At 43.6% G+C, this 24739-nt stretch overlaps 1 protein-coding gene across 1 annotated transcript in view; it reads right to left on the bottom strand.

Annotated features, from left to right (window-relative positions):
• LOC125009848 (BMP/retinoic acid-inducible neural-specific protein 3-like) overlaps positions 1–22398 on the bottom strand; it is a 53717-nt gene extending 31319 nt beyond the window's left edge. The window contains exons 1-2 of the mRNA XM_047588068.1: positions 21541–22398; positions 4540–4931 (exon numbers count right to left, since the gene is read on the bottom strand). Coding sequence (XP_047444024.1) covers positions 4540–4760 — 221 coding nt within the window. The 5' untranslated portion in view covers positions 4761–4931; positions 21541–22398. The remainder of the gene's footprint in view (positions 1–4539; positions 4932–21540) is intronic.
• Positions 22399–24739: the final 2341 nt, after the last annotated feature.

The raw sequence follows: 24739 nt of genomic DNA, 5'->3' as shown, positions 1-24739 counted from the left end.
GAGAATGTTGAGAAGCAGCACTGAGGGAGTCTGCTCTAAAACACTCACCTCAACCCTCTTCAGAGCACCTGCAGACTCCCCTGTGGTTTAGGAGATCTGCTGCTGCTGCTGCTGCTGCTGCTCGCGGTTCTTCGGGTGCTTTATCAGACAGTAAAGCTATGAGTGAGTAAGTTAAACTCAAGGGCGGGAGCACCGATCACGCCTCGGTTTGTTGCATAAAATAATTGCAGATAATTATTAGGGTCCTATAGTTTTTGGTCGACATACAGCGTGGCGCTCGGTGACACTCTGGCATTATCCGTGCTGTGATTTAGTCATTTAAAAACCCTCCGGGGTGGATTTTGCCGTCATTTTAATTGAGTGTCCTTCATTTAAAGTACAAAGCAATTACTTACCGTTGATAATTTTACCATCAGTGTTGACAGCTGCTGCACTAACAGGATTGATTGTCTGGTCGTAGTTAGTGTCCATAAGCCTGTTTTTTTTTTTTTTTTTTCAGTGTCTTCTCAAATTAATGTTCCACACAGATATTTCTATGATCAAATACCAGTACTGAAATATGGCAATATAGAAATAAAATCTTTAATGCTGAAAATGTACATAACCATGTATTGTTATGGTGGGAAAACTGCCACTAGAAACACATCACTGCTAGCTTTAAACCATTTTATTATGATGTTTCACTCTTTCCATTGTATTTCACCTGCACCTTTTAATATTTTCATCATCACACAAGAGCCGCACAATACGGTATCATTTATGCATTCCTGTAAAACTTGCAAGTGTTTTATCACACAAATGCAGTGCATCAGTGTTTCACAAGCACATCATAGTTCTGTCTTCTGTGTAAAACCCATTTTGTAAGTCAATTGCAAACACAAGGACAACACACACAGACCCGTTCGTCACTTCACTGCCCTCTGGGCGCAGGTACAGGACCCCGAGGTGCAGAAAGGCTCTCGTTGGCAGAAGCCCGCTACCCGCAGCCACAGCAGCTCTTAACAGCGTGAAGGAACAGCACAGATTTGACTCCATGCTGTTCTGTCTGTCGGCGCTGCGCCGTGTGCATTTCTGTTGGTCGGTTACGCCATTTCGGTGTTTGTTTTTAAAGTCCACGTACAGCGCTGCGGAATGAAAAGGACTCTCGCAAGAAGTCTAACAAACACACGTGCGCGAAGTTGTGTTTGCTAACGAATCATTTGTCAGTGTTATCTAAAATCTAATTATTACGTGCAGCTGTGCTGAAAGCTAATAATCACTGAAGTGGAAGCTAATTCGCTGAAAGTGATAATTATTCTGGTCGAGTAAATGCACCTGGATACTGGACACAACCACAACATGTTACGTGCAAAGAGGTGGAGGAAGGCTCACATTAGATGAACCTGGAATAGTTACTTCTAGCAAAAGCGCTAAAATATGAGCGAATGTGGCACATGATAGGTAGATAGATGGATAGATAGGTAGACGGATGTTTGACCAGGGTTTCGACTCAACAGAGCAGCAGGACAACAATAGCAAGTCGCAAGAGAAATCTGAGCGACTCTGAGATGAAGAGAAAAGAAAAGAAAAACTCACAATGCTATATCTGAGCTAAACGTTCAAAGTCTTCCATGGTGACTGTCTTACGATTTGGCAAGACTTTTTGTGCATGAGCATTGTTTTTAAATGTGTCTGCGGCCTCAAATATCACAACCATTCACCTTGGTAAATGGTTAGGGAAGATGCAAACTTTATTTATCAAGAATAATTCAGTGTTACAATCATTTAATGCACAAAAAAAAATAATTATTCCAACTTTACAGGTAACAGTTGTATATATTTTACACTCCTTTAAGAAGTACAGTATTCCACTAGTACTGACAAAAGCATGTTTTTTAGGATTCTTTCATTCAAATGAAACTGCAAAAAAGACAAACGAGAATCTTTGGGGACGTGCTCACAGTTCAGCTGTGTGTTTTTGGTGTTGCAGGAGTGGCAAGTAAACATACTTTGCCTTTTATAAGCGTGAAAGGTACTGTCACGGAGCAACGCTGCCTCTTTTCGTAGCACAGAAAGAGCTTGATTTGAGAATTTAAGGACCTCTGTTACACAGCAGGATCACAGCAATGATGTTTAGCCCCCTCGAGAGAATCCTGCAGCGGACCCTCTGCCTTTAATAAAACCATCCTGCTGAAATTTTCATGAGCCGTCTCCAGGTGTGAGGTGCCCCTCCAACAAAATCAACACCACGTTTCACCCCGAACCAACACCAGCACTGAACAAACGCTATTATTTGGCAAAACAAGAAAGATCCCACAGCTGTATCCCTCCGGTCTGCCTCGCTTTGTGAAATCGAATGGGACTGAATCCAAGTGAATTCAATTTGGAAAGATTTACGGGCTATTTACTTTTTAGGTTAGTTTTTCCTTTTAATATCATCACTATTAATCAATGCCGCATTGTGGTAATCTAGAGGGCCTCAAACACAACCTTGCAGCTGACAGAAGCCTCTCAGGGGATTCTGTGATAATGCAGAGTAATAAGTACTAAGAGCTCACTAATCACTTGGCCACATGATAAGACTATTAATCTTGCCGCCCATGCAGCTCGGCTCCAACGGACCACTGCCTTTTGCCAGAGAGGGAAATATTAAAGACCTCTAGCAAGGCAACCGATCACAGAAGCCATAAAGCATCCGTGCACGGATCCATAGACGTCAGGAACCCTGTCTGTCTATTTCCAGAAGCCCCGGACAACATCCTCCTTAACGACGACGGATATGATTCATGACACAATCTCCACTAATTTGGTCGCATGCCGATACCTCAGACCGCGTTGCTGTCGAGACAAATCATCATATTTTTTACGGTGCTAATCAACATATTTCATTTGACCAAGCAATCAGGTGACTCCCCGGGGGTTTGGAAGGCAGCAGGATGTGATATACGGCCAGCCAATAGCCACACGCGTGCATGTAATACTTCATAGTCGAGGCGTGCCAGATATTTTGTGAACCCTGGCTGTGAGGAACATTGTCTGCATGACAACGCAGGCCAAGTAACGCAGCCTGCCTACTGAATAGCCGTGAATATGGGGCTTTCATAAAGCATATTGTCCACTGTGTGCACTACTTTCAGATGCGTTTTCTCCCTTAGATCATTCTGATGTTAAAGTACGAGTGAAAGCAGGGAAATGCAAACGTACTGGTAATAAGAACTCTATTTAAATGCTGCCGTGAACAATACAGATAACTTTAAGTAAAATAAAATGCCCTTGGGATAACCTAAACTTTGATCTATTCGCATTGCACCTACAGATGCAAACTTGCAGATGAAAGTTCACTCCTTTCCTTCTCCATCTCCATCATCTCATTCACCCGTTCAATTTAAATGCGGTACATTTCATTAGGCCCAATATAATTTCCACTGCGGTGCTTTAACGCGGGTCAGGTGAGGACATTAAAGTGGCCCTGAGGTTGCTGAAATTCACATTTTCCCTTAATTAAGAGCAAAACGTCACTAAATCTATATTCTCCCCTGCACGTGCACTGACTAAGCGGATAACTCGTTTGTGTTACCTGCAGGAAATCTGCAGCGTTAATGCAAACGTGCGGGAGGTGTCTGTTTACGTATCAGATGCAGCATCTTGAGAACAGTTCCTAAAATAAAAAAAATTAAAAAAATCCTTCACAAAACCAAACATATAGATTATACGTCAGAAGTAATACCAGGGAAGTTAGCGGAATATGGTATCGGGCATGTTGTAGGTGTAATAATCGACAAAGGAAATAATGAGTCGATTTAACTTTTTTTTTAAGTGCAAGTCAAATGCTGGACCTTCAGCCAGGAGATTGGTGTTTGTGTCTTGTGACTATGATTACCATTCACCATCTACTCTGAAAGTGGATTATGTAATTCTTCTTAATATCCCACCTGCCTGCTATTTTGTAAAGAGCCACATACATCGATCAGGCATAACATTATGACCCCCTTCCTAATATTATGCAGGTTTCCCTCGTGCCTCAAAAACAACTGTGACTCATCAGAGAATGGACGTGGACTCTATGGGTTGAGGGGAGAGGCCTTTGTGGATCATCCCTTGATCAGTTCGGGATCTAGTGAATTTGGAGGCCAGGTCACCACCTTGTGCTGTTCTTTGTGCTTTTTTGAGTTTTTCCTGAAACCGTTTTTGTGCATCCTGCTGGGGATGGCTGCTGCCACCGAAGAGTGTCACGGGCTATGAGGTGGGGGGTGCTTGGTCTGGTCTAGGCGGATGCTACATGTCTTAGTAACATTCACAGTTCCCCAGAAGAACATTGAATTGTCACATAATACATCTCCGGCCATAATGTAGGGGCTGATCAGTGTAAAATTAGATTGGATCACAGGCTGCATATATCTATATATAATTAATTTTAGCTACATTTGATCAGTCATAGGACAACTGTGGAGGCTATTTAATGAGACATGCCAGGAGATGAGCCATGCATGAAATAGATGTTGAGCAGTGATTTATAAAGACAGTGCTACAGTGCCTCTCCGTCCTGCAGTTGCAACTCACCTGTATATCTTGTATCTGGTGGAGAAGCCTTGCCGGTTCTTCTCCACGAAGTCGATGTACTCCGGGGAGTGGTGGAAGGGCCCCTTATCCGACAGGAGCCAGTCCAGGGGTCCCCCGGGTTTGTCATTGGGCAGGCTGACCACTGCCGCCGTTGCCGCTGCACCGGACCGCAGACACACCCAGCAGTGAAGGCTGAGGCTGACGACGCCCCATAGAGCCATCAGAGATGGAGGGAGGGGAGGAGGAGGTGGTAGTGGTGTGCAGCGGGAGGGGGAGGGATGAGGGAGGGGAGGGGATGGGGCTGCGTTCAGCAGACAGAGACACCTGTCATCAGCTGGCTCCTCCACTGGGATGACCGGGGGACCTGCATCACCTCAACGGCCCCCGAACACCTGCAGAAAAATAAAAGCGTACGGTGAAGGTTTGCAAGGAGAAACTGTCACGTCCACAACGGGAGACTGGAGACGCACGCACAGACACAGACAAGCAAAAACCTTCCATTGTGACAACTCACACAACAAAATATCTGCGTGGTAAAACTAATGCAAAGTGAAGCAGCTATATGTTAAAGTCGGTGGAAATGTGGAGTCATTTCAGCCTGTAAGGGCACTCTGCTTTTCTCAAGGTCTCTTTATCGAACAAAAGCAAGGGGACTTGGAGATTATGTGTCACTAAATGAAAAAAGAAAAAAAAAAATCACATTAATATCGACTCCGTGTCTTTTTTGCTTGTAACCAAGTCCACTACTTTACCAGTTCCTGAACTGGAAGGAAATTGGGGTTTACTGTATCGATCCTTGAACAACAGCCTTACTGCTGGTTTGACCAAGGCCACACGACTGTAAGAGTTTTAGGGAGAATGTCGCTCATTATGCACTGACACCGTAGGTAAATCCCACCAGTAATCTGCAAGAACGACGTATTGACAAGACTGATGAACTGTTGCATGCTGGGAGGCTTCCCTGCACACCTGGGATATCAGATCCAATACAGATGACTCCAATCAGAGTCAATAATATTCGCCTTAAACCATCTTAAACTCCAAAATCTCAGTAAAAATCTACATTTGGAAGAAAATGTTCAATCGTAGTGGGATGTTTTTTTACAACTTTAGATATTTTACGGACGATTCATCGATTTACGGACGCTGCAAACACAAATGAAAGGGCAATAATAGAAAAAAAGATTCATCAGTCACAATTTTACTCGAAAATAAAATTTCTCCGTGGCTCGCATGGGCTTTTTCACCATTGATCAAAGAAAATAAATCACAAGCACATTTAAGTAAAAGGCACAGTAATGAGCCACAAATCCATCTTCCTTTGGAGAGACAGATCCACTTTGAATGAAAAAAAAAAAAAAACCTCAAAACAAAACAGCAAACACAGTATTTCAGTTTTTTCATGATTCGTCACATCCATTGCTCCTGGAGAGTTGAGACAAGAACTAAATATGGGCCAAAAAGGAGGGGGAAAAAAAGTTTTTCAGACTGGATTTCTGTTGCAGTCTGCATTTGTGACTCACAAAGACATTCAGATATGAAGGTTTTTCACTCTAATTGTGAATTTATACTCATCACAATTTAACACTTCACTCTAACACTGCAGCAGATCTGTTAAGAGTTGCACTCGCAGGCAAATCAATAATGGAAGAACACACCGAGGCGTACAGGCAAGCTGTTGTTGCTAAAATAAAAAAAAGGCTTGGTGACTGTGATTTTAACCGAACACCTGCTGTTCACGGTGTTGTCCGGAGCTCGCATTAGCCTCCGTCACAATTTGGAACCCTGTCAATCATCTTCCCCGCAGTGGAGCACTTCTCTGTTTTTTTTTTTTGATTTTTGTCCTTGCGTGTGTGTGTATTGGAGTGTTGTGTGCAGGGTGCAGGGTTTGAGTCCCATTACAGTATTCTGATGACAGTCTGTCAAGTTAACTCAGCCATATGACCGGGTGTGGGTGTGTGGGTTTGAAAAATCACCGCACTCAGACAACAACACAGCTGACAGCATGGGAAGAAGAACGCTCAACAGCTGGAGGTGGGAAGAGGAGGAAAGGAACAGGTTTAAGATCGAATACCGTGATATGTTCATCCACAGAAAGAGACAGGCGTGAGGTAACTAGTGAAAGTTAAGAAGGTGTAATTTGGTACTTTTAATGAGAGGAGCTGGCCATTTGGAAATTGATTTCAGCCTGACATCGCTGTCACAGCTCCCCAGAGTCAGCCTGTCGGACTCCACGTAATATATATATGTAAATGAATGTATATTAATGTGCTATTAAATAAAAGACAGCAGATTTCAATGCCTCCACACACGCGTTTTTACTTTATCACATCTTTCAACCGTGTGACATCCAGTCTTTGAGAAGACAAGCATTTTAAACTGCAGGTTGCATTTTAGTCCGAGGGGCAAGTTCAACAGAGACGATCTTGAATCGCATCTCAAATCTCTAAGGCCGTGTCAGATTCCAAGCCTTTACGAAAAACCAGAGCAGCTTGGATCTTGACTTTCAGTTAAACTTTTTCTTTGTTATTACTTTTTATTTCAAAGCCGTCCAAGGGATTCTTACAGTAAGTTGTCAAGATGCAAGAGTCTCCAGATCGACTTCTGCTGCTCCGCTTTCAAGCCTCGTGTGAAATCGAGACTTCGGAGGATTCGAGTCAAATCACATTTCAGATGAGTTGAGTCAATTCTTGAAAATCCTCTAACTGGGAGCAGACCTTATTAACGGCTACAAAGGACAGACGACACACAGACGCAAGTATTCTTCCCAGCCTGCGCGCAGATTCTCGAGCGTTAATGAGCACAAAAGTGCACGCACTGAACATCAGATGAGTCGATTAGAGTCGGGGATCGTGCAACTCCTGAAATCCACCGAAACGCACACACACACACACACACACACACACACACACACACACACACACACACACACACACACACTGGCACGCCGTCAAAAGCTGTCCTGCTAATTTGTGCAGCTGCTTTTTAACTAAAAAGGCACAGAAACAAAGAGATAAGCTTTGGATTAGAAGGTAAAAAGGTGGATGGCGTGGAGGAGAGGAGAGGAGGGGAGGGGGGTAAAAACAGGACTTTGAAGTCTCAGTGGAGACAGGCTGATGGAGACGGAGCTTTATTAGAGTGAGCTGAACTTTGCCCAGCTGAGTTCTAAAATCATTTAAAAAAAAAATCTTCCTGGGAACAACGAGCTGAGACTTGATCAAACGGCCGGATATTACTGATTCAGTCCGAGTCAGGTCGGCACTCTTACGTCTGCTATCTATATTGGGGTTGATCCCGTGTATAACATGAAGTAAGATTTAGGCACAAATGTGGTACAACGCCTGCTCAGCGCCCCTAGAAATGGGACGGGGACAACATCATCCAGCATCAAAATGGAGTGCATCCTCCCCAATTCTCTTTTAACTCCTTTTGTTGTTGATGCAGTTAAACTGTGAGCGAGTCCTTTAGCAAACGCTGCTCTCGCTCCAGTGGGGGCTGAATAGTTTATCCGCGCTGAGACAGAGAGGCCTCTGTCTTCCCGCCACTTCTGTTATCTTCTGCCATGCTCTCTGTTTGAGCTCGAGCGTTCCACTTTTCTTCCTCCAGCCCCACTCCTTCAGCGGCGGCGCGCCACACAGCGAGCGCAGCCACGCTTTGTGTGCATTTTTCTCCGAATCTGACAGCAGCAGCGTTATGGGTTACTATCTTATAGCGCCGGGTTTTGAGAATAACTTGGTGCCTGATAATGTAAGACAGCGTGTCCCTGATGTAATAAAACTGGCCCCAAATCAAACCAAGCAAGTGCGGATCTGTTGGCTGAATCCGAAACCACACCACAACCTCCACTTTGACTCAATCTTATAGGTGAAGCGGTGGCTTGCTTTACAGGGTGCGCGCTGTGCATGGGGTGACCTCGGCCAGAAGGGGAGTGCGTGGCATGTTAATATCGAAACAGATCACAGAGGTCATATTAAAACACTCTTTAATCCTATCATCCAACAGGCAGCTGTCCAAAATGCTGATGCAGGAGAACGCTGGCCTCCTCTCCTCTCCTCTCCTCTCCTCTCCTCTCCTCTCCTCTCCTCTCTTCTCCTCTCCTCTCCTCTCCTCTCCTCTCCTCTCCTCCCCACTTTCTCCCTTTCTTCTTCCCATCTCATTCCTTTCTCTTATTCTTTTGTCTCTCTTTCCTCCGGCGGCCCACTCTCTTCCTCCTCTGCGTTCTCAAATCCCTCTAAAACCCAGTTTGAGTCACATCCTTTTATGCACTCGCTATGACAGAAAACAGTAAATGTTTGGGGACAGTTCTGTCAGGTCTGCGCAGACCTCATAATCACATTATCACGCGAACAAAGCCGTCGACTAAGCCGACGTTCTCGGCTGCGTGGATGGTATCGGATGGGATGTGCGTCTTTTTTTTTTTTTTTTTTTTTTCTTACAAGGGCATTGTGTCTCAACTGGATGCAAACGCTGATTTTCATCAAAGTTTGGAAATGCTCCTCTGTGAGGCAGGTAGCCCTCAAATAATAACAACAAATCATATGCTGCATGATCCAGCAGGACGGGATTTTCATTTAAAGCAGGAGGCAAGCGCGGGGTCTCCAGCAGATCAACTCAAAATATGATTTTACGCAGCGTGGGCCAGCAATAGCCCGAGGCCGTTTGGCACCTCTGCATAAAGCGAAAGCTCTGTTTGTCCCCGTGCGGTCCTCTCAGTGGAATTGTGAGGAGAGTGCAAATGATGGAGTAATAGCTTTTCCCACCGCACGAACATAATGAAGATTTGAATTCTCCGAATAGGCAAACGCCAAGGATAATATCGGCGCAAGGCGACAACACGTCACCGTGAAAGCAAATGCGGAGAGCAGATCCATTATTCCTATTTATTTTAGCGATCAATCTCCTCGCAGATTATGAAAACACTGCCAGGCATATTCTCTGAGCACCAAGGTAATCATAATTTTAGGATGAATTAAAAAAAGAAAAATTCCTCCCGCTTCGAAACATCTGTTACGGGGCACTCAAGGTTTAGAACGGGCTCTCTGGTGGAATTGACAGTCATCGCGCATGTGGCCCCGCGCACAATCACTTCAGCCTTGTCACAAGACGCACTGTTTTTCATACTTACATAAAAATATATCAATCACATTTGCGCCAGAAACATAATGTTCCTTTGAGTAGCGAGAAAGCCCACATTGCAATTTGTCTTTTAAATGACATCCGCGACAAGGTCCCGTTTACTTTGGCAGAAAGGGAAGAAATATCCGTATTGGAAGTCTTTTTTTATTTTTTTTTTCTTCCTGTCCTGCCAGTTCAGTAGAGAGGGGAGGGCGTTAAACAAATGGCCATTCGAGTGAAGTACAGCCAACCGTGGATCAAACTCCACACCATTTTTACGCCCACTGCCCATCATAATGACAGGCTATATTCAGTAAGCGCCGCTGAACAAAAAATACTCGAGCTGCAAAAACATACTTATCGCCCGTTATGACTCCCATCACAAGCTTGGCTCGATGACTTGTCGTTACTTGACCTAAAAAGCCGACAGATCAACGGCACAGCGAAGAGTTTTTGTGCACTACTGCTGTTTTATTTTCTCTTACTCTACTCAGTTTATTAATGTCATTATCCCATCCTCTATAAGCACCATCTGCAACCAGGTACGACTGTACTCGCTAGGGTCTGAATAGCTTTTGAAGACCTTGTTGATCAGGTTCTAGCTTTGTAAAATTTATGTTTTTACTCCGTTTCTCTCCATGTGAGTGCATGTCTGCAAGTAGTCCACTAATTACGAGGACAATAGTCCAGTATGACTAAAAAATGTGTCATGCAACGACCTCGGTCAGAACAAACTGAATCGATGGAGGGATGGGGTTCATCCGTTCTACAGGAAATTATTAACTGTGTAAACATTTGATTTAATTGTTTCTCTTGGACTGGAATAAATCCCCTCAACAGTTTTCTGTTAGTAAGTAAAGCCAAAGCAAGTAGAGCTCCTCCTGGTGACTGGCTGCAGTATAAGTCATAAGCTCCACCCCCTCCATGTTAGTAGGTACCTAACCTTAACCCTAACCCTAACCCCTTTTATCTCTTTTCTTTTTAGGTAGTAGATATAATATTGGTGCAAGTGTCAGTTGTTTGGATGAGTATCATTTTAGTTAGTTGTTTGATCCTTTAGAGACAGGATGAGACATAATGGTGACCACCAGTCCATAAAGTTATATATATATATATGTGTGTGTGTGTGTGTGTGTACAGTGTGTAATCTAACGTTTCCTTTTAACTGGTGGAGGTAGAACGCACTATTAGATTAAATGCAAGTGAGTCTGGAGGAAGTGTGGGAGGGTCATGGACATCACGGCTCCTTGTAGCTCCACTCTCAGACCGTACTGCGCACATTCTGCTCCTAAGTTGCAAGATGGCGCCGCCTGTATCTCGGGGAAAATAGCATCAGTTGGGCCAATGCAAGAAAGTCCATATTTATATACAGTCAGTGATAGAAACATGGTTGTCCGCTTGTCTGCAGTTGTGAAACCGTGTGTTTGTAAAGGTTAATGAAGCTGGAATCCACGTGGGTAGTGATGTTGAAAATTAAATGAGTTAAGTGTGGTCAATAAAGTTTGTTAACATAGAAACTAAACCTTGTTTTTAACCATCCCTTAGTTATGCCATTATAAGGCCTTGGCTGCTGGAGGATGATGCACTGAGCACCTGCTGTCTACTCTCTTATCTAATTTGTTCCCTGTTACTACTCACGCATTGTGTGCTACTAATTCACAGCATGTTAATAGCTCTCTTTCTCTCTCTCCGTCTGTCTCTCCATCTCCCTTTCCTTCCCCTCTCCTCCTGCCCCTTCTTGTGCATGCTCCATACTACATCTGTTGACCTCATCAACCTGTCCAGTCCTCACTGCCTGCAGCTATCCACTCCTACCTGAATGTATAACTCTCCAACCTGCCTATGACACCTCTGATATTCACTCATGATGGGCAGCTAACTCACGGTTGCATATGCCCCCATATGCTCTTGTTTATGTTCGGCTCTTATGTAATATGCATTAGCTGCATCTAGTGCATGTAAACTCACATTCTACATGCTTTAACTAGATGTGTGTTTATTTCGTTCCTCCTCTCTTCTCTTTCTTTTCTGCCTCTTCCCATCTGACCTTAGTCACATGGGTCCCTTCATATAAGAGAATATGGTTGTTCTCAAGGTTTCTTCATGTTAAGTTAGTTTTTCTTATCCACCATCGCATCCGTGCTCACTCTGGGGCGCCTCAGGCCAGGTTTTGTCTTGGTCTTGAGACCATTTGTATTGTTATTGGTAATTTACGGCTGAATTTTTATGCTCGCGGGCAAAAACTCTTCTTCTTCTAATTGAAGAAAGTTAGCAGTGGGGTATAGGAAGTCTGTCTTTCTTTCTAATTTAATTCTATTCTAATTTAAGGGCCAACATCTATAAGCTTATATCTTATCATTTTATTTAATGTCCATATAAAATATTAGATTAGAATAAGAAATGATTTCAGTTGGGTAAATACATTCAAGTAATTGTATTATTCCACAAAACCTCCTTCCAACAATCCTCATCCGGACTCACACTCTGTCCCACTTCTCTCCCTCCTCCCCCTCCTCCCCCTCAACTGTTGCCAAGGTTTTCTCCTACTTTGTACTTAAACTTCGGAAATTCACTCTTGCCTCCTCTACACTGGACTCTGTCAAAGAATTTAAAATAGCTTTTAAAGCTTTATAAACGATCTCCTTCCATTTAACTACACTACCAATGTTAAAGCTGTACTGATCTAAGCTCTGCTGCTCCTTTTTATGTGATGCCCAGTATGTTTCATTATTGATTATACGTGATGTAAGGTGACCTTCAGTGTCACGGAGGGTGGGCCAGTCTCATTTTCAGGCCATCAAATGCTGCAGTTTTGTCAAAGCTGTTGGCACAAAGATACACACAAGGTGCCCTTTTGGCGTCGCAGTGTGACGCGCTGGGGTTGCGATTCTAGCCTCAACCCACCTGCAGCCACGTTAGAGGGACACGTTTCCTTCTCACCGTCGCTCCTTTTCAGGCAATGGAAAGGAGAAAGATTGTTCTTTAAAGTTTATACTGACCCAAAACTCCCTTTCCTCCCAAACAGTGAAACAAAACTCAGTGGAAAAATAATGGTCCCACAAAGGACGCCGAGCCCAGTCTGCCGGGTGTGATTGCTGTGACTTTGCTTCACCATCTCCTTCTAAAAACGCTGCTGTTGTGTTAAAGTGGAGACACTTTGTACCGACGTGTTATCCGGCGCCGGTTGGTGTTGAATATTGCCATGGGTGGGCTAATACTGGAGTCAACGCGAAAATGCCAAATAAGACCCGGTGTGTCGCTCTGAGCCCAAATGACTGTATTTGAGGCAATGGGAATAAAAACATTTCAAAATAAGCTTTATTGATTTGCATGTGGCAGCTACAGGCCGGATCAGGTTGGAGAATATTGTCTGAGATTTCATGATGGGTAAATGAGATGATTAAAATTTACAAAAATCCATTTTGTCTGCTGTGTTACACCCTTACACCACCCCCAGACTCCACACCCTCACTTTGCAACATCAAAGTTTGACTTCCTCCTCCACTAACTCCTCAAAATGCATTGCAGATCTGGGAAGCATATCGTAAAAGCAAATATTTTTATCTGATTGTATTGCAAGCTATTTGCGAGATTCATTTAATCATTTCAATCATTCACCTTCAATCCAGTGCAATCTAACTATAACCCTAGTTATCACTAGTGCTCTGTCCTTCATCAAAAAATGGACATTTTCTGTGTGGTGTTACTCTATAGTTGAGTTGCTTTATAGACTCAGACAAACTGCAAAACGGGACAGACCGGATGCACAACACTACGCACGGAAACATGGTAGTTCTCAAAATGCAACTTCAGATTGAAAATAGAGCCACCTACGCTGGAAGACGGCCAAGCGAGCAAAACACAAAAACAACCAGAACTTACTCATATCTCTCCAAATAAATAAATAAAATGTTTCCCTTGAAAGCGCAGCGTAAAAAAAAAAAAAAAAAGAAGAAGAAGAAGAAAAAGAAAAAAGTCTGACATGATGAAACGGAGAGTCTAAGTAATTTTTCAGTTTCTCATCACAAGCGCTACAGGTGGTGGTTACATTAAGGTGTGACGTGCGCACTGTGTCTCTGCCGTGGCCCCCGGCTATTTGGAACATCTGTGTGAAAATGACAGCTCTCTTTGTTTTCCCATTTTTCTTCTGACTGATCGCAAATGAAGCTTTTACAAAATATATATATATTTTTTTTGTGTGTGTTTGCGGTTAAAAAATTCATGCAAATCAGCAGGAAGGAATGAAAAAACATAAATGTTTGCAAATCTGTCACTCAACAAATGAAACATTTTTCACAGAAGTGATGACTACTGATATATGTGACGTTATTCAGTGCTCGTTATGAAAGCATCTGATTGATTCGCGGGCGTCGAGAGCTAAATTAGCAAAATTGCCAGTGTTGCCACGCTGAGTTAATGTCTCAATTGATTTTTACTAAAGAGAACATCCGAAATAGCTCATTTCTGGGCCTTTCCCACCAATCTGCTACGTTTATGATGAATGGTTTCATCCGTCTCCACAAAAGTTTGAAGCGCACCGCTCAGGCTGCACTGCAGCACTTCCATTAACTTTGTCAAACAGGCAGAATCACACGTCCCCCTCCAGAGATCTGCGCCTGGCCACAGACTGCCGTGTCGGATCTCGACTCTCACCCCGTCTTTTGGAAGATACAGTAAGCCTGATGAGGTGTGGGAACTCCCCGTCCTAATCTTTCTTGAGAATCTCTAGCAGACGTTTTCATCAGAGGCCGAGACAAAACGGAGCGTTCGGCCCCTAAACATCTGCTCACTTATTAGTGCCAGAGCTGCAACGGTCACCTACCCGCGCTTTGTGTGTTAGTGGACGTCCGTCTAAGTGTGTCCACATCTACGACCGGAACGCTCGCCGCATTCACAGACATTCTTGGCACGCAAATATGCAAAGTGAAACGAGTCATTTTATGGCTGTTATATCTCCCACACAATTGAAGGAAAGCGATGGGAGAAAAAAAGAGATGCAGGGGAGGCACAGGGATGGGGCTGGGGCTGGGGGGAGGGAGGATTAAAACATTTCATTAGTATTTCTTCAACAGGATCCACTTTGTAACTTGTCTCCAGGCCAACCCTAAACCCATCTTCAAAGTAGAGAAACAGGAACTGATAAACTTTACATCTTCCCCTCCGTGCTGACTAATGAGGTTTTTGGCCCTAATTAACCCACTTATCTTCCCTCCTACAACTGTCAACAATACCTCTCATACCAGCGCCGGGGGTAAAACACAGCCTTTGTGAAATTATAATATGACTGCCAGTTGCACTCATCCGGCTGTCTTACAAACAAATACAAAGGATGAGCTCCCATGGTGTCCTGGGAGGAAGACATCAAAGACAAAAAAAAAAAAAAAATGTCACTATGAAAAAGCCCTGGCGATGAACACACAACGTTTACAGATCTACAAACATGCACTCATGAGCGTTCGACATGAAGGCACGGAGTAATGGCACATTATGGCGCAGTAACGCTGGGCTGCTGAGGGGAAGGTCGGACGAGCGTGAAGGGTGTTTCTCTGCGCACGTTGTTGTTGAGGTGACTCTTGACTCTCTGGTGGCTGAAGGAAAGTTTTTGTTTGTGATTGATCCACCATTAAACTACAGCCACAACAATGGCATGTTGTTCCTAGATTGTAAAGTGTGATTTTCACCTGGCTGCAATATTCTTTGTCTCTTATTAGTTCTTACATAGGATATACAGCATTTATTATTTAGCAGCACATTCTGCTGCTATGTCTTTCACTGCATATGGAATCGTTTTTAAATCTTTTATTTAATCTAATTGCCTTTATTGATCCTTCATAGGAAAGTTTCTTTTTTTTTCTCCGTTTACCTCACCCATTTGTTCAGTCACAGTTGTATAAACTCAGGGCAGTGGTCTGTGGCGTTGCAGTTTGTAGGGTTGAGGTGCATGCTAAGGTTCCTTGGACATGAACATATGGGGACGTGAACCCGTGACCTCACAGACCCACATCTGCTTCTGGGAAGCAATGAGTAATTAGTGTGAACATGAACGGCATTTTTATCTCAACACTGGCTCCGCTTCCTCATAATCTGCTCCCGAATACACCATTTTGATCCAATTGTGCACATTTAAATGTACTTTTTTTCCCTTCTAATTTAGGATATGTAAGTGTAAAATTAAGCATTCTTTAATTAGCTATTATAATAATCATGGGTGTATATGCAGTATTGGTGGGTGTCTTGCATTAAATGCAGCTAATAGAGGTGATTTATTCTGACTTGAAGGGGCAGAACATGACTGTGATGGTGATTTGGTGCTTGTGGGAGACAATAGTGGTGACTGTGGCTCAGTAGGTAGAGAGGTAAGAGGTTCGATCCCTGGAATGTGTGTGTTTGTGTGAGAGAATGGGTAGATGTGCACCAATAGTACCAATCGTTAGAAAAGCGCTATATATAAATAGACAATAGACAATAGTCTGAGTTAGCGAGCTAACAAATGAATGCTAACATGAGAGAACCTGACTGCAGGCGTCTCAATACTAATGTAACGTAGCAGAATAAACTCCCGGCTTCCCAAAAGTTATATGCTGCCTCCGCCACCCAGTTAAGGTAAATAAAAAAAAAAAAACAGAATCTATTGGACTATACCACTTCTTCCTTGCAGCAAAACATAAAGAAAAACGTCTAATATTGTGTGTGTACACGGGCTATGCGTCCTGAATAGTGCTTTCTGTGCCAAAACTTTACTCATAAATAAAATATACTGGACGCTATATGATACCAGTGGCAACTTTCCTTAGGGGTTGAATCAACAAGACCCCAGATATAACTCACAGAACAAACTGTCAGAAACTTTTTTGAATTCTTCTTCTTCTTTTTTTGTCTTAGAAAGACATTTTCAAGGCGGACTGTGAAGGAAGAGCTAAATATTGTGAGGAGACGCCACCCAATCCCAGAGCTAGCTAGCCTGAGCTAGCTGGGGAACAGGTGTGTCCGCCACTTTTGAGGCTGGAAATATGAGCTCTTTTTTTTTTTTTTTTTTTTTAACAACACCACATATGTCGTATATTGACTTGAATGCCCTTGTGATGTTTCTATATTTGATGCACTAAGAGCAAACTTAAGGAGCGATTGGCGGAACATAAATATGCTAACCCTAAACCTAAGCCTAATCAGCAACTCTCAATACCCTATGGCTTTACAGTACGTACAAGAATGTGAGTCCTAGTGACTGCAACCCCTTAAAAATACTTGGTATAGAACATGTTAAAGCAACAGTGAGAGAAAGTGATATATTGAAGATCCTAGAATATATACTTTAAAAGCTCCTAAATATCCTGGTTTGAATTCAGAACTGGACCTTTCTCCTTTCTTGTAAGCAGATTCTTATTTATTTATTTATTTATTTTTGGACAGTATAACCATTTGTAGTGATTTATTTTGTAATGGGTTGTTTATATGGGAAACCTCGCTGATAATTGGGCGTTTAATATTTAAAGACAAATGATAGTGCTTATAGAATTTGCTGTGTAGCCCAGATTCATATTCCCATATACTCCTGTGTCTGTTCTGTTTCAGTGTTTTCAATGTCAGTGAATTTGTGTTGTTGATTGCACCTGTGTGTGAGGTTACCTGCTCTTCCTGGTCATGTGACCCCCTCCAGCTCTGTAAGATACTGTCAGACATTTTGTAAATTGCCCTGAAGAAGGCCATCTTCACTGAGACATGTTGGCATGATCTTTAGTGATGTTTAAATAAAGGCTTTTAATTGTCTCATGAGTGCCTCAGATATCTGTTTGTTTGTTTGTTTGTTTTTTTGAGTTCTGGTCAGTAAAATTCATTATATTTATGTCTTATATGAATATTTTTGCCATTTTCTTGCGTTGACATTGATGCTTCTGCTGGATTTAATGTGTCTGGAGCTAATTAACAGCTGTAGCTGGAGTGAGTTTGAATTGTTTCTTGCTTTAGTAATGGAATTCATCTACGTTGTTGATGGTTTCTATAGCAGTGGCGTCAGAACGATCGTATTAAGAGGTGTTTTGAATAAGGTTAGAGTTCACTGAAGGCCTTGGCGGAAAATGGGTGACTCATCACTGCTGAAAGACAATTTGGACGGGATTTGGGAGGGGCACAGCTGAGTGAAAACACTATTTTATATCAATCCCAGCTAGAAAGTTCTACAGTTCTAAACAGAAGTAACACCGATGAGTGACGTTGAATGACTTGGATACATACTGTGTTATTAGATCAATACTTAATGGCTTTTAAAAATGTTAGATTGTTTAATAAGATCTGGAACTAAGTATGTTTAATGTCCTCTCTGGGGGCCCAGATACCCCAGTCCCCCAAAACACAAGATCAGAGTCGAGCATGAGGGAGGGATTGAGTTAAGATCCATTTGCTCAGTGCAGTCGCTGCTGTTAGAAACTCTAACCATCAGCACAAAGCAAGAAAGACGTTTGTTCTCCATATGAGATGAAGGCAGCTGATCGACAGCAAAGTCACATAACGGACCGGCCAGTGTCGTTGCCACAAACGCACCGCGGGACTTTACAGTGGCCCAGTGTGCCGCTTTGTTTAAGCAGCGAGAATATGTGTCTTTGTAGAAAATTCCAATTAAATCTTTCAATGACTGTTTAGAAAATGAGACAGCGGCTTATTAAGGCAGAGGAACCCGAGCGCAGACATCTCCCAGGCCAAGGCGGAAACAGACCGGTCCAGCAAATCCCTTCCTCTCACAAAAGCAGGGCTGGAAATTTGGCTTGGGTAGGCAATAAACTGATAACAAAAAAAGATTTCATTTAATACTGTGACAATTCATTATAAAATACGGATTGCAACGGGCCCGGTCGGCTCGCACAGGCTCACGTTGACATCAAAATTCCACATCATTATGCTGAGAAAGTTGCCTCTCACCTCTTCAGGCATCTTCCAAATCAATCTGAAGCAAACCTTGATTTTTGTATGTTGACTATCAATTTAATTATATCGGGAGAGGCAGAAAGTGCGTGTTTATCCTTGGTGGCGGTGGCAGCCTTCTGAGATTAATTGGACTTAATCAATTATCCCGCCAGTGGTCTCCACGTGTGAGCGCGTGCAAGTTTGAGTCCGCGAGCGCACTCTAAATTATTTCTAAGCTGTTGTACATAAAAGCTGAAGTTGAAAGCAAACAGGAGGGGTGGGGGTGGGGGTGGGGGTGGGGGTGGTGGGGGTCACCTTAATGATTGCCGCCGAGGCTGTAAACTTCTCACTCGCACACTTTTATATGGCTGCATATCACCGAGCGGCTGGGAACATACAGGGAAGGGAAGCTCCTATAAATCACAGTAAAACACAAATAGACCTTTTCGGCTGGTGGCCTTGCGCAAACAGGGACAAAGGTTGGTCTTAAATTAAAGGGACGGATTCCTCTCTCATTCGTTTGCTGGCTCACTCTTTCACTTTCTGCAATTCATAAAGATGCAACCTGACAAGTTGATTTTGTAGGCAACTATAACTGCGACTTGTCATGAGTCATGATGATAATGGGGGTATTAGTATCAGGGACAGATACTTAAAAGTGCATTTACATAGTTGGTCATTTTCCATGGTTTTGGCCTTGGATACAGTCTGAGTCTGCACTTGATTTTGCCTTTGTTTTTCTTTTCTTTTTGCGACTGACTGCAAATTAGCTGTAAGAGCAGCCTGGTGTCTGTCCGTCGTGTGCTTCTGCAGAATATACTCAGGCTCAACATTCAATTACCAGTTGCCTCAGAGAGAGATTTTGGCTTAATGCCCCAGTCGGTCTTAATCTGAGAGATTCTATTTTAACGCCCAAGTCAGCCTCAAATCCCTCAATGGGACTTTTTTTTTTTCTTTTTTACAATCTTCTCTTCTTTTGCTTCATCCCTCCCTCCCTCCTCTCTCTCCACACAGATGTTCTTCACAATCATCTCATATTGGAGTAGAGCTCGCCGGTGTGCTTGTTATCATAAAATAATAGGGCCGTGGGTGGATAGTGAGCGGATCTCGACCAAACTTGACCCTGAAATGCCACCTAAACCTGCACCGGCGGTGCTTTTCATCTCTTCATCCCTGGCATTCCTTTGTTTCTTCCTCCCCTTTTCCTTCCCCTTATCTTCCTAATGCAGCCTTCATTTTCACCTCCTTCCTCCAACTGCCACTTCCAAGCAATTACGATCAAACGGGGCCCTTACTCATTAAGTTGAACACTTGTTCCACCCATCCACCCAAAAATAAGCAAGAGGGGAGCTGTTTTGCATTGCGCTAAATGTACTTATTCCACGTAGCCTTTTCATTCTTTGCTGTGCTTACAGTGGATGTGGGAGGAATATGGCAGAGTTCCTTTTCGTTTCCTCCCTCCTCCCCCTTCTCTCAGCAGCCATCACACCTACGAACGATGCCGCATCCGGCCCTATCAGCCTCCCAACACTGAACTGTAAGAACAAGGAGGCCTCTCAGGCGTGTAATTCCTCCTGTTGGCATTGCTCTAGAAGCAGTCGCAGTTGGCTCGGCAAAAGTGTTTTTTTTTTTCTTTCGAGCTCAATTCGCCTCTTCTCAAGTACACGTCCATCACGCGCAGCTGGTGTTTGTCATCGACAGCCTGACGAACGAGCAAACTGAGACAGGTACACAGGAAATTAGACACATGTAAACATATAGCCCGGATTGACAACGTAACGGAGAGAAACGTGTAAAATCATGTGTTGAGCTGTTGACTTCTTTCTTTTTTTTTCTTTCTGTTCTTTTTTTTTGCACCCCAGGTGACCAACACAAGAGAGAAATCTCTCTTTTCATAGGAGGAGACAGTGTGCCTTTCAGGCCTGGACACGGTCGGGTTCACCAGTCTCCCAGGATAGATGAGGACACTGCTGAACAGAGGCCCTGTTGTGGCCCTATAAACAGTCTGAGGCTTTGGCACTTCTGCCTAACAGTGACAATGAGAATTATAGCGGTGATTCACTTATTTTTATTCTTTTTCCCGCTATGAGGCTCAGCTACAAAACCTTTCTGCTACTGGAGATGTTTGTTTTTTCCTGGTTTAAGACACTGGTTTAATAGGAAGTTAAACTTAAAATGCTAATATCACCTAAGCCAAACCTGCCCTCGGGTTAGTATGATTGCATTAAAACTGTTATTTGTTTTCTTTGGGGGCATTTGGCTCATTATCACAGCCTCCGCTGACAATCCCATAAGGCTGCCCTGACTCATGTGCGTTCTTTCAGGGTGACGCTTGAGGGTGAAATGTGTAATTATGAAATCAGTGGGACTTTTTTCTTTCTTTTTTTTTTTTTTTTTTTTTCCCAAGCTGAGATTGAGCCGGGCTTTCCACCTCGCTGGTGCTTGGCAAACCTGGCTCTGTGCATACATCAGTGTTAGAGATCTGATCCTCTACAGGCGAGAATGCCAATACACCCTAAGGAATATAGATTAGAGATGTTTGTTGAGGAGGCAGATAAAGGGGTGGCAGACAGAGAGGGAGAGAGAGAGGAGGGGGGGTTAGTCAGCGAGAAAGGGAGGAAGTGAATTTCATTGTGCTCATGTACATACTGACAAGCCATGAAGAGCAATCTTGTGTATGCCTCCCTGCAGGCGTCAGTATGGCGCGCTTGTGTGCATGTGCAGGTGTGAGAGTGCAGTCATGTTCGTGCAGATGTGTGTGTTTGTGTGGTGGAGGTGGTTGTGGGGGGGTGTCTGTGGGAGTTCTGCCTGCACCGTGGTCGAGCGACAGAGATGATTTCACAGATCTACAGCAGATTTTAAAGTGTTGCTCAGGTCAAACGCGTGCATGCCATTATCTTCCTGAAAAGAATATCCACAGGTAGGATGGTAGAGGGGGTAACAAAACGTGCTTCACATTCCCACAGAATCAAGGAAAAACAAACTCACCGCGGTGTGGAACAGCAGATAAAGTTTAACTCGGTATCTCCCATTCTCTCGCTGAATCTCGGTGGCTCTCAATTGACGAAATGGTCGAAAAACTCATTTCACAGTTTGTCTGGGTTCAGTAGCAACTCCGCAGAGGGGAAGAAGCACTCCAAAAAATCACTCCTACACACAGGGATCCGAGAAAAGGTAAAAAGGAAGAAAAAAAAGTGATTGTGGCGAGGAAGGCTGCTCCGGACAAATCCGACGCACGGTTCTACACCAGTGAGAAACTTTGAGGGAGCAGACGGTGTGCGCCTAGGGGTGACAGTCGGCTTATCCTGGAGTAATGCAACGTTCCTGGAAGCAAAGGCTTTGACCTTTCTCGGGATAATGACTTTACAAAATGAAATCATCCAGCAGGAGATGTAGTCAAGAGGAGAGACGGAGAGGAGGGGAGAGAGGAGGGGGAGGAGGAGGAGGAGAGAGCCTCGAGGAGCGCAAAGGAGCTGACGATTAGAAGATTAAAAAAGACGCCTCGGAGCGCAATGGATTCAGCCATAAACCCGTCGGGGTCCCAGCGTCGGACGGATGCGACGGAATGCGGGTACCGGGACACGGACAGCCGCCCCACGAAGACAGCTAAATATCCCGTTGTGAATTCCGCCCCGGCGTCGTTCTTCCTACTTGACCCGCCTACTCCGCATCGCCGTGTGGAGGAGCGCAGGAGCGGAGCGTCCAGATCCCTTAGAAACTGTAGGTAGACGCTCAGCAGATAACAGGCATGGGCGCCTCGGCTCTCCCCCTGTGCCTCTCTCTCGCGCGCGCTCTCTCTCTCTCTCACTTAGTCACATGTTTAAGACACAAGTAGCCCTCTGTAATAGCCCCCAAAGCAGGGTAGACTAAGGTAGGAGACGTGGCAAGAATATTAATATTAAAACGCGATTTCATTTCAAATGAAAAGCAGCGGCGCGCACTAGAGGAAATGACATCCTTGTCATTAACTTTACGCCCGAATATAGTTCTCTTTTAATGCCGCAGTTATTTATAAAGACATGTGCCGTCGGAGTAATTGAATACCCCCATATAACTGCTTGGCTGGGCCACTCCAAAAAAGCGCCTCCAGAGAGGACGTCAACATTTAAGTCCTTATCTGTCTGAGCTGTCACATTAGTTAAAGGAGAGGGAAAGTGTTGAGCATAATGTCTAATCCTCTTTGGTTTTGTCTTGTGGCGCATGCCTATGCATGAACCATGAGTCATTAAGTGGCACTGCACAGCCAGTGCTCTGCTAAAAAAAAAAAAAAAAAAAAAACTCCATGCAGCAGAGATATGGCCAGTAAGTGAATGAATAGATGCTGACATTTTCATAATGACTATGACAGCACACATTATAGCATCGGGGATCAGATCTGTTAAACTGCATGTCCAGGAACCTGCTTTCATTTGAAATTGCACTGACCAGAAAGCAGCTCTAGATGAATGGAATTGGTCATGAAGGTTGATTATGTTGTATTTTATTTTCTCTTCGTACTTCGCATGGATAATTAACACGCACAGAGAGAAAGCGGATGCAGGCGTCTGAAATACATGTGAAATACAAGTTGAATCCCTCAGTGATGTAGGAATTTTCCTGGAAAAGTGAAGTTTAAAAAGTTAGACTGAAGACTTGCTATATTCGTGCATAAAAGCAAAATGCATTGTTTAGAGGAGCATTTCCATGCACTGATAAACACCGAGGCGTGTCACAAACTTGGATGCCGTATCAGACGCAGTTCAATGTGTCTGGTGTCCACTGGGCCATTTGTCAACTCACGGTCCTGCTGCTGGTGCTAAATAAAGCAAACCAAACCTGCCTTGAAACAGGAAAAAAAAAAAAAAAATGAATCTGTGAAAGCAATCAGGTCTCGAAATTCTACCGGCGCAGCAGCCTCAGTGTGGTGCTAATTAACCCAGTTCCCCGTGCGTTTCAATGTCCATTTAGTATGCCGAGCTGCGCCGGAGCTGTCCGTGGATCCTGAAGTTGATTTATGCCGCGTCCCAGCAGAGATTTGCGCCACATTCAGCGTGACTAGTCTCCGTCTTATATTCCTGACTGTCAGCGACGATCGGAACTGTGCTGCAAAAAAGTGACAACTTGTTAAAACAGTGTCATTAATTCAACCATTTCCTTGAGTATATTCATCCATCTGCGTCCTACATTAGAAAAATGACAGCTTTGTCCCCCATCTCAATCCATGCATCATTCATATTAAAGCCTTCAGGCTCCCTGCTTGTTGTTGATGATAAGCATATGGGTGGGGAGCTGACCATGGTGCTGAATAGTTACCACAGTTTGGAGCTGCTGGAATCAGTTTAACTTCCAGACTGAAAATGCTTATGTCCTTGATTAGACTTCAAGAGTACTCTTCTTACATAAGGGCGTAACAATGATATGATAATATAATAAACACTTTATCTGTTTGTGTCTTTTTATATAAAAAAAAGTGTCAAAATGCTTCCTGGTATTATCTCTTCATTTCAAATAATGTCCCTATACCCTCCTTTTCTTCTTTGCCATGACCCGCCAAGTGCTGTAATTCTATTAATTTCACTATCAAGCATTGATGACTTCCATTAGCATATTAATGAGTGATGTTCATGAAAACGGATCTCCATCATGTCTAGTGGAACTGGAGCGACTCGGGTGGATTTGCTGCTCCGGTGTGTGCAGCGAGCGAGCCTGTGTAAGTCATTTACACCTTGAGCACAGTGTCACTGGCGGACACATGAGAATCTCATTCATCTCAGCGGGATGAATGTGCAGTGTCCGTTTGATATTTGTCCTTTCATTGTTATTGTGTATGTTTCCTGATGCAATGGGGGAAAAAGAAGAAGAAGAAAGAATTCACATCCAGGTCTGCAATGACTCACTCCTGGATCAGAGCTCTAACTTTTCCAGAATAAGACTTTATTAATACTTAGAGGATTATTTATTTATTTTATGTCATGGTGGATCTTTAGTTTTATTTGAATATTTCCTTAGGTTTATATTTTTGTCAATAGTGACTAAAGCAAACAAGGACGTTCTATTTCTATTCTGTGCTGTGTCTCGGTTGGTCTTATAATGTAGCAGACTGGCGGACTGCAAACTCTTAAGGTAATTTCTCCACAGTCACACACATACGCCGAACCGCCCCCTCTCCTGTAATTTGACCTTAGCTGTCTCCAATATCCCTCAGGCA

This window comes from Mugil cephalus, chromosome 6 (assembly GCF_022458985.1).
Source record: "Mugil cephalus isolate CIBA_MC_2020 chromosome 6, CIBA_Mcephalus_1.1, whole genome shotgun sequence".
NCBI lineage: Eukaryota > Metazoa > Chordata > Actinopteri > Mugiliformes > Mugilidae > Mugil > Mugil cephalus.
This window is presented reverse-complemented; position numbering and strand designations above follow the sequence as displayed.